The sequence below is a fragment of the Silurus meridionalis genome, chromosome 4 (assembly GCF_014805685.1).
Source record: "Silurus meridionalis isolate SWU-2019-XX chromosome 4, ASM1480568v1, whole genome shotgun sequence".
Classification (NCBI taxonomy): Eukaryota; Metazoa; Chordata; class Actinopteri; order Siluriformes; family Siluridae; genus Silurus; species Silurus meridionalis.
Genome location: NC_060887.1, coordinates 35,639,451 through 35,655,968, shown reverse-complemented (window position 1 = coordinate 35,655,968; position 16,518 = coordinate 35,639,451). Strand labels below are relative to the sequence as shown.

General features: G+C 36.3%; 1 protein-coding gene across 2 annotated transcripts in view; it reads right to left on the bottom strand.

The window, feature by feature from the left end:
* Positions 1 to 16,226, bottom strand: part of plod2 (procollagen-lysine, 2-oxoglutarate 5-dioxygenase 2) — a 51,513-nt gene extending 35,287 nt beyond the window's left edge. For both annotated transcript variants that reach the window (XM_046847363.1, XM_046847365.1), the window contains exon 1: positions 15,875 to 16,226. In XM_046847363.1, the coding sequence (XP_046703319.1) occupies positions 15,875 to 15,959 (85 nt within the window). In that variant the 5' untranslated portion in view covers positions 15,960 to 16,226. The remainder of the gene's footprint in view (positions 1 to 15,874) is intronic.
* Positions 16,227 to 16,518: the final 292 nt, after the last annotated feature.

The window sequence follows — 16,518 nt, the reverse complement described above, 5'->3', positions numbered from 1 at the left end:
AATAGTACCAGTTGAATAAAAAATTCAAGTATAGTTAAGATAAAACCCAACAGATCGCCAGTTAGGCAATGCATGCGTGACTTTAGAGGCTAATAACTAGCTATAAGCAAAGGTTCCACTTCAGACTAATTGTATGTCTGAAACAGAGGTAGTAAAATTAACAACTTATATTTTAGTGCAAATATTCATATAAATAAACCCTGTTAAGTCAGCATACTAGTGGAAATCCTTACATTTTTATACACTTTTTTATACATTTACTTGAGGAAGAAAAAAAACAAAAACAAATCACACACTGATTTTAGTTCCTGATGGTAAATTAGTTCGAAACGAAGAAACCTTCAGAAACATTAGCAAAGGCTAACTAAAAATGTTAGCTGGCATGGTAAAACCTGTGACGATCAAACTGAACGCTGAGTTTACTGTCTCAAAACATATAAGTTCAAGTTTTCAAGTCTAGGCTAAAAACCTTTAGTCAAACCTTTTAACAGTAGGTTTTTCTTAGGAAAAGGATCAGATATGGAGGGACCATAGATAAAAAGTAGAGAGTTTTGGTGAACTGGGATGTTTGATGCCGGTGCCCCCACTCTCACGCATTGACTCAAGTTTGTTGACAGTGGTGTGGTGGTCTGTCTTTTATCCCAGAGACTGCTTATGTCTGTTGTACTTTTTGGCTTTCCCTTTTTAGGTATGCTGCCATACCCTACTATCACTATGATCACAAGGCAAACAGAAATACATTCATTGCAAAATACGATTAAATAAATTGTTGATTCAATTTATGAAACAATAAATTGATTCATAAATTTAATTGTCATTCATGTATATACATATATTTTCATACATTTTCTACAGTTTATACATTTTATTTATCTACTTTATTTATTTATTCTTAAATTCTATTTCTTTTTTATGCTTAAATGTTGGACAGTTGTACAAAGCATTTCACTGCATGTCTTACTCTGTATGTATGTGTGTGACAAATGAAATTTGATTTGATTTGATGAATGATTAAACAATTAAAAGCAATCAATATCAAATCAAATCTCCTGTCTATTGTCAGGGGTAGGATCTGGACCAGTATAAAGTGCTTTCTGGAGCTGTGTGAATGAAAAATGTAGTAAAGATGGATAGAGAAGATAGATGTAGATACAATATAGAGAAGTCATGGAAGAAGTGCACCGTTGATGCACTCAAATACAAAAGAAAAAGAAAATGGCTTAAATATTACTTCAGTAAAAGTACTGCTTTAGCCTTTTTTCTACCCGAGAAAAAGTACAAAATAAAAACGAAAAATTCCCAAAATGCCTTGTTACTGTCCACTACTGTAAGAGACCTATTCCATAATCTCTAAGATGTTACTGAAAACACACAGTCAACTTAAAAACCTTAAAAAAAAGAATAGCTCTGGAAATAGAATTGGGAGGTATGAGATTGTATAGTGACATGGCATATAGAAAGGTTTTAAAAAGTAATGTATACAAAAACAAATAGCAAAAACTAAAACCATTAGCCTGTGATGGCCAGGACATTCATTCTAGTGTCGATCAACACCTTATAAACTGCATTTGTTTTTGTTTTTTGCAAAGACAACTTATAGTTAACCATACACACTATTTATAATATAACTATGCAAAAATAAATGGTAGCTGTATGACAAAATGTCCAGAATATGACAAAGTAGCAGACTTTTGGGCGCCTCAAGATACAAGCATTAAATGTAGATACTACATTTGCATGTAGAACCTGTGATGTCACTTCCCCAGTAAGGATGGAGCTTGATGGCCTCCATTAGCTTGGCAAGAGCAACTTCAGGGTTGGATAGCATAAAACAGTGCATTTATTTACCAATCCTAAAGTTGCTCTTGCCAAGCTAATGGGGGCCATCAAGCTCCATCCTTACTGAGGAAGTGACATCACAGGTTCTACATAGGGCAACAATTAAATGAAGTATAAAGTGTCGCCCAGAATAGGGAAAGTTCCCATACGATTATTTCTAAAGGTTTCTTCCACATATTACCTCAGGGAGCTTTCCATCCCAAAACAATCAACTGTGGCTTGTTAATTTGGGAGTGAAAACCACATCTGGATTTCTGTAATGCTGCTCTGTGGCAGTTTACAGTCTTCAGTCAAATTTATTTATTCAGAATTAGATTTATCACATACACAATATGATTGTAACATATTCCCTAGAAGAAGTTCTCAAACCATGTGTATAATATATTTCAACATTTGCCTAAAAACATAGAGAGATAAATGATATTTAATAAGCAAAAGTGAAATGGAATGCATACGACGCACAGTTAGCTTTAATCGCTGCCTCTGCCTTGGAGACGACCAGTGGAGTCATGTTTCGCTTTCCCATCTGTGTTACACTTCTCTCAGGTCATGAATAGAAAAGGCCATTACACACACACACACACACACACACACACACACACACACACACACACACACACACACACACACACACACACTCATTTCAATCTTGAAACGCAGAGCGGGGGTGTTGAATAACATCTGGAGATCTTATTACTGCCAAACAGCTGTGTTCACTGTAACCGAGAACATTTCAGACACTTCCTCCTTTGCGACTGATTCGCAAAAGGTAATGCTAACCTTGAGGCACCTACAAACGACATTACCTCATCGTGGTGTGTCTTTAATCACTGTTCCAAATGGGAAACACAGTAGGGCAGACAGAAAAAAAAAGATTTGGGTCTTTTTGGGTGGTTTATATATTAGCTAACATATTAGAGTTTCCCTGGTTTTCTAAGGACGAGAGGTGTCTAGAATATTTGACTCACTCTTCTGTCATGGTACAACAACTGAGAAGTTCTCAGTGTTTTTTTTTTTTATATATAATAGTGTGAATCCATCTCATGGAAAAAATAATATGCAGTTACTGTCATGTCTTGAAGATTAATTTCAGGGCTTGCACATACTTTTGCGAATCTTTTAAGAATCTTAGTACTCTGGCTCTCATTCTGACTTGCTTGAAAGACATTCTTGTTCGTACAGCACTCAAAAATATGCCTTAAAGACAATATAGCTGAAAGACTTTAGGTAGATGATGAGGAAGTTCAGTCACCATTTCTTTCATCCTTTCTCCCATGTGTATGCTTCCCCACACCCAGACACAACACAGATTGTTTTGTCCCAGGTGTGACCTCCACACCATACTACAAAAGCTATATATCCTCAGATCAACCCAGCAAACACAGGAATAGGAAATGCAAATTACTAAGCACACACATTCCTCAAACACCTCATAATGGAACCTTAGTTAGATGTGTAGAGTGTGGAACGCTTAAGGGTGTGTTGGTGTAGGAAACTAGTCACTGTTGGGGAGATGATTTTGGACTTCTGATTGGACGCAATGTCAAGCTGCTAAAAATAATGGGCTGGTGTGATTAAGCATTCACTCTTACTACCTTGGTATTCGCTTTCCAGCAGTGTCCAGAAAAGTTTCACCTAGTCTCCTTCCATCAATGCTAAACAAACATCTCCTCACTGAGAAGAGAGAGGTGGCAGCTCAGTGGTCAAGGCATCGGACTCTGGTTGGAAGGTCACATGTTCAAATCCCATTGCCACAATTCTGCCATTGCTGGGCCCTTGAGCAAAGCCCTTCATTCTCTATTGCTCCATTGTACGCTGTCAGGTTAAGGGGGTCTGCCAAATGCCGGAAATGTAAATCATCATCAATGTCATCTTCACTAAATCCATTTTTTAAACCTAATATATGTGATGTATTCATTCACAGAATTCACTGTACCAGAGAAAAATATATTAAAAGTGGTGCTGTAATTTGCCCTGGAAAATCGAACTACAATTATAGCTGCTGTTAGAGCAAATGGTATCAATCTTCTTCTTAGTATAAATTGTTTTATTCCCTAAGTTGCAGATGTCACCAAGTTTGTAAGAGTTTCTTTTCCAACACACACAGCTGGAGACACATTTCCTCTCTGTCCCAAGTAAGACAAACACTATAAGACATGCGAAGCTGATTTGATTCTGTAATTAGTCAGCAGTTTAACATGGGCTTTCCAAGGAATGATTCCTGAAATGTTCTTTGATGATTAATAGCTCAAGTAGGTTGAATCGAGAACCCTGTACAATGTGAAACACCCTAATGAAAGCATTTTTTTTTTCATAACATTCTGATGAGAATTTATGATGTACTATTGTAGAGTTATATATATATATAAACCTAAAAAATCAACCGTTTTTGGCTTTTCATTAACGTGTTTAAGTATTGAGGTCACAGGACTAAAAAAACGTAAGACTTTTTGCTCAAGTCATACTGATATTGGTGACTTTTTAACTTGTAATAGATTACGTTTTGCAGTATACTTTTACTCAAGTATGATTTTCAGGTACTCTTCACACCTATATAGGATTAATCTTAAGTGACTAAACCAAGAGTAATTTCATGCTCCATGTGTGTGACATTGCATACAGAGGCTAATCTAAATGATTAGTCTATACATAATATGATTTGAACTCTAGCGACATTTTTCCATGTGCTATCACTCGTTTTCTTCAAAACAGAACGGGCAGCTGGCAGAACCGATTAGACTGAAACTCTCTTTTTAGTGATTTCAGTTTCTGAAACTCTCTTTTCATGTAATGTGGTATTATGACGACTATTCCATGTGTCTCCTTCGGGTTGGTTGATGAGGGTACTTATCCGACAGAGAATTGATGCATGTTTATGGAGTCCACAGATGGAGCTATAAGCTCTGCATTAAACTTCATTTTGAAGATTATGAAAAAAAAAACATTCGTTGAAAAAACAGGGTCATTTTACATTATAGCTGTCATTAGTTTCACATTTCTAACCATGAAAAATGAATGATGAAGAATACAGATATGTTAAAGGAAAGTGTTAGTCATACATGGTCTTTTTTCCAGTCTTCAGGAGATTTTTTTTGCTGTTGTAGCCTGTCCGCCTCGAAGTTTGACTTCCTTTGCATTCGGTACCGTGGCCAAGATGTGCAAAACAAATTAACAAATCTAAAAACCAAATTAATCCAAAAATAAATGAACTAAACCATTAACAATGTAAAAAAATCCATCCATAACAAATTAACCAATCTGAAAACAATGTAACAATTCAGACAGGAGAAGGTAGGTATAGTTTATGAAATAAAATACTAACCGCTCATTGGATGAGACATCTGTCATTCAGGATATACAGGAAGTAGGAAGTTGTATAGCATATAACTTTGTTTCTTGTACATGTTTTAAGTTATGCATTTACTTTCTATTAATTTTTTCCAATAGAGAAACTTCAATAATTTTTTACACACACTTTCTCCTGCTGCTGCTTGTTTTACTTCCATTTGCGGCATTTAGCAGACGCCCTTATCCAGAGCGACTTCCTGTATATCTTGAATGACCGGTGTCTCGTCCAATGAGAGGTAAGTATTCAAACTATACCTACCTTTTCCGGTTTGTTTAATTTGTCCTTGTGTTTTTGAATTTGTTCATTTCTTTTGCACTTCTTGGCCTCCATAATTCAGAGATGCCTTTCTGCTCACCTTGATTGTAAAGGGTAGCTATGAGTTACTTTAGCCTTTCTGTAAGCTCAACCCATTTGGTTTATTCGGTTCTTTTCCCTCTCACATCAACAAGACATTTCCAACCACAGAACTGTCACCTACTAAATTTTGATTTAAGAATATTTTTTTTAGAATCTAAACTAGAAGCAGATGTTCACAGACATCTCAGGAGATAACTAGTTCCAAAAAATACTCAAAGCAGCCTGTGTGGCACAAACCACCATACCACAGTCAAAAATCACATGTGGGATTTAATGAACAGGAGCTAAATCTAGTGGCCCTGATGTCCATGATTTTAGGTGTTGCACTGCTGGCACTTGATTGGCTGATGGGATAGTTTGATGAATCTGCAAGCATGGTTTTTTTCTAAGTTTAGGTAAGTGTATATGCTAGCAATAAACATGCTAATGGATGCACAGAAGAAAGTACTGGTAGCAAACCAGTACCTGAACAGGCAGGATGAAGTCATTTGTGCTACTATATTTGTTTGTACAAACTGTCATTAGCGATTGCACCAAGCAACAGTTTCTATACAATCTCAAGATATAATTTGAATTCCCTTTTATTTACAAAGTTCAGCATAAATACAACTTGTTCAAAACCTTGTGCAAATGCAATCAAACTGAGATACTTGCACAACTGCTCCACAAAACATTAATTTTAACATGCATTCATTATTTTCCATTGCTTCAGTATCCATGACATTGCCATGACCATGCTTATGAATGCCTATGATTTATCATGAATATCCCAAAAAGGATTTTTTTTCCCCCTCCTTTTTCTGGGCACGCACACCCACTACAGTCATCTGTGTAAATGTTAGCACTGCAGATGCCTGAGTTTCAGAGAACACAGCAAACATACATAAAGAGAGGGGGGAAAAAAACTTCATTGCTTGCTTAACCCCAGTCTAAACCAACATACTGCTGCAAAACGTCACGTTCTTACCTGCACAGATTTCCTTCGTCTACTGTATTTTTTTCGTCATGCTTGTCTTGAATCAAATGACATTCTTTATTAGCTTTATTAGTTTAAAAAAGACAAGCAATCTTAGTAACAAATGTTGCTCATAGCACCTCAGTAGTGCACCATTAAGTAGTGAAATAAAAATTCTTTAATAAAACTGGGCCTCTACATTATATGCCAACACATGCAAAGAAAAAAGAGAAATTCAACAATTTTGCTTGGTTTTTAGTGAGGTCTGGTTCACATGATATTTCTCACTCTCTGGTGTTTGTATCTTTTAATTATTTATAATCACACTTTTGGTGCCACTCAGATGAGGATGGGTTCCCCTTTTGAGTCTGGTTCCTCTCAAGATTTCTTCCTCGTACATCTAAAAGAAATGTTCCTTGCCACATCGCCCCAGGCTGCTCATCAGGGATAAATGCACAAACTTCATTATAAGAGAATTTTGTTCAGCTCCTGGATTCTGTAAAGCTGCTTCGAGACAATATATACAGTGGTACCTCGATATACGAGTGCCCTAATATAGAGTTTTTTGAGATACGAGCGGTCACTCGGTCGATTTTTTGCTTTGATACGCGAGCAAAAACTTGAGATACGAGCTCGAGACGCCGCTGCTGGATGGCGAATCAAAGCCAGAAAGCGAATATTGTGACGAAAATTAAGATAGCGTTGCATTAGAGGGAAAATGAGAGCTGTTTCTTTAAGGCTACTATCTCTGGGTATTGAAGTCCAGAGTAAAATGCATTATGGGTGGTGTAGTGTGCGATTTATATGATTTGTGTTCTGCCTCCGCTTATCAATTTGAAATTAAAAAGGTTGTGGACACCTGACCATAAGACCGGTATGTGGTTTTTAAACATCCCATTCCACAACCTGTTCCACTCAATTTTGGAGTGTAGATTTGTTCAATTCAGCCACAAGGGGCATAAGTAAAGTCAGGTACTGATGTAGGGTCTTGGGTGCTTTGGGCACAATTACAATTCACATTCTTTTAAAATGTGTTCTCAGTACCAGGCCACTTAAGATCTTCCACTCCAACAAATGTAAACCATATCTTCATGGACTCTGATTGTGTTGGAAACGTTTTAGGTCTCATAGTCCATATAAATAGATACTTTAATGCTTCTGTATCCAAAGTCAATCTATTCAATTGTGTGTCTCCAGCTTTGTGGCAACATATGGCTGGAAAAGTTGGTGTCCCAATAGTATTGTGCATGTAGTGTATTATTTGGAAAACTAATTGAATGTCTATTAGTAGATATCTGTGAATGATGCACCATATCACAGGGTCTCATTAATGAAATGGTAGGAATGGGCCATTAAATAATCTAATGCTTAAAATGAAAACTTTTTATAGTCGTTTTATCCTTAATAGTTCTTTTTTTTAACTACCACTAACAGCTATGCGTTGAGGTTTCGTATCACCTCAGTGTGTCTGATTAACAGTGACACATTCCAAGTGCTCAGACTCCTCCTGAACACCGTCTGCCATTAAGAAGGCAAAGCATGATACGAGACACTGGAGATCCTGTTCTGCTCCACACGAAAACAGATACAGCATGTGTTCACAATCATGGTGCTTAAGTTTTACGGCTCTGTTGTGTCGTAAAACAAATTCATCTGTAGTGAAAATGGACAATGCTTGGCGGGACAGCTTTGCATGGACTGAAGTCTCGAAATATTAACATCGCATTTGCAATAAATCTTTCAGCATTTTAATCTATCCATTTATAATTGAGACTGGATATTAGGGATGAGGAACTTAGTCCAGAGATCCAGCACTGGTCCAGCACTAGTCCAGGGTTCGAAACACATATTTATGGTTTGTATTTTGAGAACAAGATGTACCTTTTTTGACTTTTATTATGCTAAGATATCTGTTCAAAAATAATTTGTGAAATAGAAATTGTGTTATTATTGGAGATCTATTTAGTAAAAAATAAATAAATAAATAAAAGCTTGTATCTTAAAAAGATTGAAGTTTAAAGATTGAAGATTCTATATTTAATATTATTTAATATATAATAAATATAGAATCTTCAATCTTCAAACTTCAATATTTTCAAAATACAAGCTATATATATATATATATATATATATATATATATATATATATATATATATATATATATATACGTACATAGATTAGTTATTGTGATTTTCTACTGAATATGGAAAATAGAGAACTTTAAATGACTTAATTTTAATGAATGTATTTCATATTAATGATTAGTGATAAAAGTAATACAAATGCAATAGAGCCAATTCATAAACCAATTTACAGTGTAGATGGTATATATAATTGTTCTATGTGTCCACAATATCATTGAATAACAAAATAAATACAGTGGAAACATGCTTAACTTGAAAAATGAAAAATGTAGGCCAAATATTGGGATACATTCCAGCCATCGGGAAAGAATGCTCAATGTTCTGCCACATAAAATTACCACCATCATACCTGACCTCTTTACCCTCATCCCTGATGTGTAGTATAGCCATTAGCAAGTTACACTTTTAATTCTTTGACATAACATTTACACTGGTGAATTGTGATATAACTCTCAAACACACACATATAATTTAGGGACACTATGTAGACAGTGATTTAAAGGTTTTTGGTTTAAAAATGCAATCTGTCACTGTATTAAATATGGTGGTATCTCAGTGGTCAAAACATTGGACTGTAAATCAAAAGTTCACAAGTTGAAATCCCAGCACCACCAAGGTGGACCCTTGAGCAAGATCCTTAACCCTTAACTGCTTGGTTATAAGTTGCTCTGGATAAGGGAATCCACAAAATAACATAAATATTACAATAATTTAAAAAGAAAAACTACATTTTTAGAAATCATCAACACTTTCCAAAGATTCTATAATAAGAAAACTGTTATTAAATCAAACTATCTTTACTATACAAAGAACCCTTTAAGATCCCTTAAAGGCCCTTCAGAGGAAACCCAAAATGACACATACAAAACTCGGTAAAAACAGTAATTAAAATGTCTTCTTTTTTTACTGCTAATCATGTAAAAAAACCCTTGAGAGAAAGATTTTTCTTTAAATAGTTGGATTGAGGCCCACAAAAATCCAAAGCGAACATGAAAATTTTTTGGCTCTGAAATCAACTCTACTTTGAGCTTGAAGGTGTATGGCATAAAGTGCTGCACAAAGTCAACCCATTTGAGAAGCCAAAAAAACTTTCCAAGTAACACTGAGATTTTCTGACAGTTATTCTGAAACAATTAAGTGGAGCTTTTACATAGACAATGAGCATAAACTTCAGAGAATAACACTTTAAAAAATTTTAATTTATTTAATTTAGTGCAATAAAAAGTTTTTATTTTATCCCTTTGCATGAAACCTCAAAACTTTCTTTCGGCTTCTCCCGTTAGGGGTCGCCACAGCGGATCCTCCGCATGTTTTGATTTGGCACGTTTTTACGCTGGATGCCCTTCCTAATGCAACCCTCCCCAATTTATCCGGGCTTGGGACCGGCACTGAGAGTGGCTGGGGATTGTTCTCTGACCGGGAATCGAACCCGGGTCGCAGCGGTGAGAGCGCTGCATCTTAACCACTAGACCACCAGGGGACCGCATGAAACCTCAAAAGCTATAATAAAATAGTTTTCTTTGAGAAAAGCTTCCAAAAAACAGCAAACCTTTTTGAATATCTGCATTTGAAGCAATTTAAACTCAATTGTTATCTAGTTTAATTGGTAAAGCCTTCATCAGACCATGTTTGACCTTTTAGTCAAAGGCTTCACATGGAACCTCAGTAGAACCCATTAACAACAAAGGGCTGAATCTATCCATATAGAAACTCTAAACCATATATCCCAAAGACTTGTCTATTTAAAGCAACAGTAATTGACTGAATAGAGAATTAAAAATAAAACACACATTCACACGCCGACTAACACATTCTAATTCTAACCAGGATGAAAGAAAATTACACCGTCAAATTGGAAGAATTTTAATGTGACCACAAGAAGGTTCTTCTCGTAACATGTCAAAAGTAAACTGTACCTGCTTGTCTGGAAACTAGACACAAATTCCTGCACTAAGGTAGGCAGTCCATGTGTTTCTGCTCTGGACCCAAAAACCTAATTTGAGGCCCAGGCGTGCAATAAACCAACGGAAATGATCCTCGGTCAGACGTTATTTCAGCTGTCTATGACTAAAATAGAAATGTACTCTCCTGTGGGCCCTTGAAGCTGATGGTGGGTAAAAAAAAACACATCTCCACTCATATCCCTGAACTGTGTCATGTATCGACAGAGGGCTTACATTCATTCAATGACACAGCTCCAACTCTGCTATGATGGCCTCCTCTTGTTGATGACTAACGTGTGACATCATCCCCATCTGCCAGAACTATATCCTCTATAACTCTGCTCCAAACTGGACTGGTGGAACACACCAAACTCTTTTTTTCACTTCTCCTAGGATGGAACATTTTTCCAAATATAGGGATTAAAGAAAAAGAAGACAGTCGACTGACTGAATAACTGCCATCACATCCTTCTTGAAACCAGGTCAAACGTTGCCCTAGGAAACTCTTTATTAGGAAAAAGCTGAGGGAGACGGGAATAACAGGCTGTGTTTGTTGTGGTAAAAATTGCTTATAAACTGTGTTGTCGGAACCTCAGACGCTTCCATTACCACACTGCAGGAAGAGTTTAGATTTGAAAGCCAGGTTGGTAAAGTAGCCCTGCTTTAAGTCTTTCAATTGTGATGCTTGATTCTGCTAATAGTTTTTACAAAAATCACAGTAAAAAAACAAACAAACAAAAAAAAACAAATAAACGTGTGAAATCTAAGTTCACCTTTATTGCTCCCATAGGATTTAAGAGGTTAAGTACCAGCCAGGTGCTGCTAATTGAAAGACCTTAATTATCATCAGCAAGTATGACCACCTGTATAAAATCGGCGGTTTTAGTAAATTGTTGGTCTCGATTATTCAGGTGTGAGTTAACAATAACAAAGAGGAAAGATAACAATGATCTTAGAGAAGTAGCTGTTGCTGTCCATCAATCTTGGGAGGGTTATAAGGCCATTTTCAGACTAATTAAGTTGGTCAATTTATGTTGTGTGCTTTTTTCTAATGGCATTATAACTTTTGCAATAGGCTACTGAGAGTAATCACAGAGTTACATTTGATTGAATGGTGTAACAGATTGTTTAGGTACATATGAAAAATTGAATCCTAATTTTTTTTTAATGTTATCTCATTTTCAGAGAAGGAGTCTCCAGCACTTATTTTTTTCTGACACTTTCTAGATAACATGACAGCAGTCCATCAGACAATAAATGCCTGAGGGAACAACTGTACTTGGCTGCTATAACATGAGTAATAAAATAACATAAAATTCAAATATCAACAGACAGAAAAATGTCAGAAATTACAGTCCATAATAACATTACAACCTGTCATATATTATTTCTTATATAGTCAGATAATAATGCAAAGGACCTTAGCTGAAAGCCTTACCATTGCTTTGACCAAAATTAGTAAACAATATGAGCAATCTTTGATTTTAACAATTGTATGAAATCAGAAAACTGTGTTAGGAGTTCCACTCTAATACAAATCCAACCTGAAACCTAATAAATACATCCTACTGCACAATTTCCCAAGTTGCCTAAATTATTCTTTTGATTAGTAATGCAGTTAAAATAAAGATTGGTGGTGACAAAGTTGGTTGTCTTTACTGTTAAATCGGAGGCAGAAAATCGAACCATTGTTGACCTTAAGAATAGTACCAAAAATAAACATACTTTTTACTTTACATTGAAGTTCTTTGCGATATTGGGATATTGGCACTGTTTGACAATATTTAACAACTTCAAATTTTCTTATACAGTGTTCACTCATTAACATGACCAGAACAGATAGTCAGTAACATTTATAGTATTTGCTAGATGCTTACAATTCTCTCAGTAATATGAGCATACATATACTCATGACTTTCAGATCAGTTGACATAATAATCACTGATGTACCATTTGCGAGTACACTAATCTTTGGAGTTTTTTCTTTTCTTAGCTTTATTTTTCTTGACATTTTGGCAGTTCTAATAGTTTTGCTCAGGGAATAAAGTAAGAGAGAACCAGCCAGCTGGACAAGCAAGAGATTCTCATCTTTGCCTATTTGACTCATGTTCCGAGTCAATTCACAAAGCTCTGTCTTCTGCATTTCAATATTGTATTTCCAATGAGGCATGTTCATTTATTTTTAGTCACATGAACCTTTTTTGAATCCCTACTAGGTGGTCTGACTAAATAATGTAGAAAAGACAAATAAAAGCCAATCTGGTAGTGGCTACTCCACTTCACACATATCTCAAACTGAATTAATGAGCCTTATACACTGTGGCATTGCAAAGCTTCAAGATCAACTGATCCTTTATCTTTTCCATATCATCCATTGAAACAATCGATTGGCGTACATTGTGAGCAGTCATGATAAACAACGTAGAGAATACAGACAAACTGTATGTACATGGGATTTTCTATTTTATTAGTGGCCATTTGCTTTTACACTTTTTACACATTTACAAGAGTAAATGCAGTAACCTGGGAAGTGGAAATAGTTATGTAAATTCCACTGGGCCTGGTGAGACCCTATAAGAGCTTCCTGTTGTTTTCTCTCTTGTCACACCTTTTAAGAATTGTCCATTTGTTACCTCTAAAATTAGTGTAAGTCTCTTTTAGTTAGACTTGATGAATACACCCAAAACAACATGTTCAAATGTTATAAATAAATATATGCTTTTTAAAATATTATAATTGAAGAATTCTGCTAAAGACAGTGCCCCTGTGTACAAAGCTAAGCTCCATGTCGATATTCTTTACATGTATTGGAGTGGAAGATCTTGAACATCAACCCTATTGAACACCTAAAGGATGAATTGGAATGCTGACACCCTCAAGGCCTCCTCACCCTACATGTCTTTACTTACAGCCTTGCGGATAAATGAACACCAATCTCCACATAATCTATTGAAATATTTTCTCAGAAGAATGAAGGTTATAATAACAGTAAAATAGGGGCTAAGTGTGAAATGGCCAAGTAGAAACAATTGGTTATTAAAAAAAGGAAAAGCTGCATTTTTATGAGAGTATACAGCAGGAGAGTTTTGCTTCATTATTTTCTGGTTGCTTGGCTCAAGCAAAGTCTGGCTGTTGATTGACTTTTCTTGGCTCAAGTCTTAAAATATTAGTCATCTTTTCATCCAACACGCACTCGTTTGGTTTTTATTCTCGCTTCCCCTCTGGATTTTCTTGTTAGCATTTTTTTTTTTTTTTCAAATGGAATGCTTAAGCGAACCATTGAACTGGTTTGTATACATGAGCCTCAAAACAACATAGCCAATGCCATTTTAAGCATTGTGAGTGTAATAAAGTTATTTAAAAAATGCTGAAAATATGTTATTTATTATTTAGGTGTAATCCATTTTAGATGATTATTTATGCCTGCACGTGCTCTTTGAATAACAGCATAAAAGCGACATCCAGCAAGCAAAGAGAAGTGATCGTTTATGGAAAATCTGAGCATACTGTCCAGGACAGGATGACTATCTGGCAAAGATGCGAAAAGAAAGAAACTACACAAGAGCAAAAAGTTATGCTCCACCATCATCCATCCTCAGATTGTTGACTCAAGTCCATAATGAGACAGACAAGAGATACTCTGTAACTCAGAATCTTGCGAGGCTTTGCATAAACTTTCACACAAACAACCTCTTCCATAAAGGACGTGGCAACCCGTCACCCTGTTCCCCACGATGGCTAATTGCAGGGTTCATATTGCCAGCAGCCGCAGCATGCTGAGCCCAGAGTGTTAGATTCTGGCTCTGTTCTCAGATATGAAGACATATGTTTTACAACAGCCTGTATATTCCACAAGGGCTGCTACGAAATGATGTGAACATACAGAAGGTGATGGATTTTCAGCTTTGCCACGGTGAAAAACTCAGGATCAGGTCCTGATTTTTAGTCTTTGCAGAGCAATATGATATATGATGAGGTCTCCTGCTACAGAGCTCTGACGCTCAAACCTATTGAATGCCATTGGGATGAATGTGAACGCTGATCGCACTCAGGCATCTTCACCTCACCTACATCAGTACCTGACTTTACTAACAACCTTTAAGTTAAAAGAACACAAATCTCAACAAACACATTCCACAATCTAGTGGAACATCTTCCCAGAAGAGTGGAAGTTATTATACCAGCAAACGGAGACTAAATGTTGACTGGGATGATTAAAATGCACATGCAAACCTTGTCTTTTTCTTTGCATAACATTTGTCTATATGGTGGTTATAATCATTTGCATTATCATTATTTTATTTATTCTTTTCTATTTTTCACAGAAAATATTGTGTTCAATTTTAAACAAGTTTTGAACATTTAAAAATAGCAAAAACAAACTGGTCTTTTTTTTTCTTTTTGAAAGATAGAAAGGGGCTTATTTTTATGATTTCCGACTACTAAGGAGCATTAAGTGTACATTGCATCTCAAATACCCGAGTCAAACGTTACACCCAAAAGTATACAAGACTATCAAAAGTGCAGTGTTATTCTGTTCACTTCTCCATAACTCCATAACACTCCATACTACTGGTTTAACACATTTCCTCCTGTCCAACCATATTGTGTTTCGTTAAGTGGAAAAATTCAGGGGAAAAATGTATAAAAGACAGTTCACACCCTAAATATTACAGCTGTGCTCCAGCTGAGTCTTCAGGTTGTACTTCATGTTCATACCCTGTCGGCTGGTTTTTATTTTTAGTTTTATTTTTTTAAAGAAGTGTGTTGTACAGGACAAAGAAGAAATAGAAAAAAACCGAAATTGAGTTTGAGACATTTGTATTTAAAATTATATCTTCTTATTGTTTTCAAATGATTTGATTACATTAAACAGTTGATTAAATGCAATTAAGTGGAATTTTTTTTTAATTTTTTTTTTTTTTGTAGGGGGTGTTTGTTTGTTTGTTTGTTTGTTTTTGCGCACCTGACTATTTCACTTTGGCTCTTTTACGCTTCGCACATTTAATGGTTTATTCGTAAACATTTGAACCCCTTTTACACGTGAAAGTGTTATAAAGCCAGGAACCGACATAACAGCTTAAGATTCCTTTCCTTTTTGTTAAACACCCCCTGCTCATTTTGGACATGCTCTTTTCACTGAGTGAGCACAAACCGTGACTGGGAGGAAGATGAACTTGTAATGCACGTCCAGAAAAATTCCATTAAAACATCAAGGACATTCAAAACCTTGTCTAAAAACAAAGTTTTAAGATCATGCTCTTAAAAATAAAAAGACTTTCTTACCTGTCGGGATTTGCTCACGGGCGCTTTGAGCGCAGGAAGCCAGGAGCGCAATGGTGAGCGCGTAAATTCCCGGCAGGAACACCATGATCAAATTCAGGACAAGAGGACAGAGTGCTAGAACAAGCCCAGAAGAGAAGACCAGGGTGAGAAGAACAAGCGCAAGTCCGCCCAGTCAGCCTGCGCGCTGGGTTTTCTTTTCTTTCCCCTGTTTTGTCTCAGCAGTGCGGGTCAGTGCGCATCCAATCCAGACAGTCCCGCAGGAGTCTCTCAGTCCCGGCTGAGTACAGAGGAAACACTGTCTGAACACACAGAGCTGGAGATGAGGTGCACCTCCAGAGGGGCAGGGAGGGAGAATAAGGAGGGCAATTCCAGTGCGCAAAAGGCGGATCATTTTGAACCATTACACAGCAAACCCCCTCCTCCCTACCACACACACACACACAGAGCAAGAGAGAGAGAGAGAGAGAGAGAGATTAAAAAAAATATATTTATTGCCATTACTTTTTAAATACAATCGCCAAAAGCATTAGAATCAATCAATCAAATAAAGCAATCACTAGTAAAAGTCAAAGATACTCAAAATAAATCAAATTTGACCTCATTGTCCAATGTATGAGACATTCCTTTGGATTTGCAGTTATTGG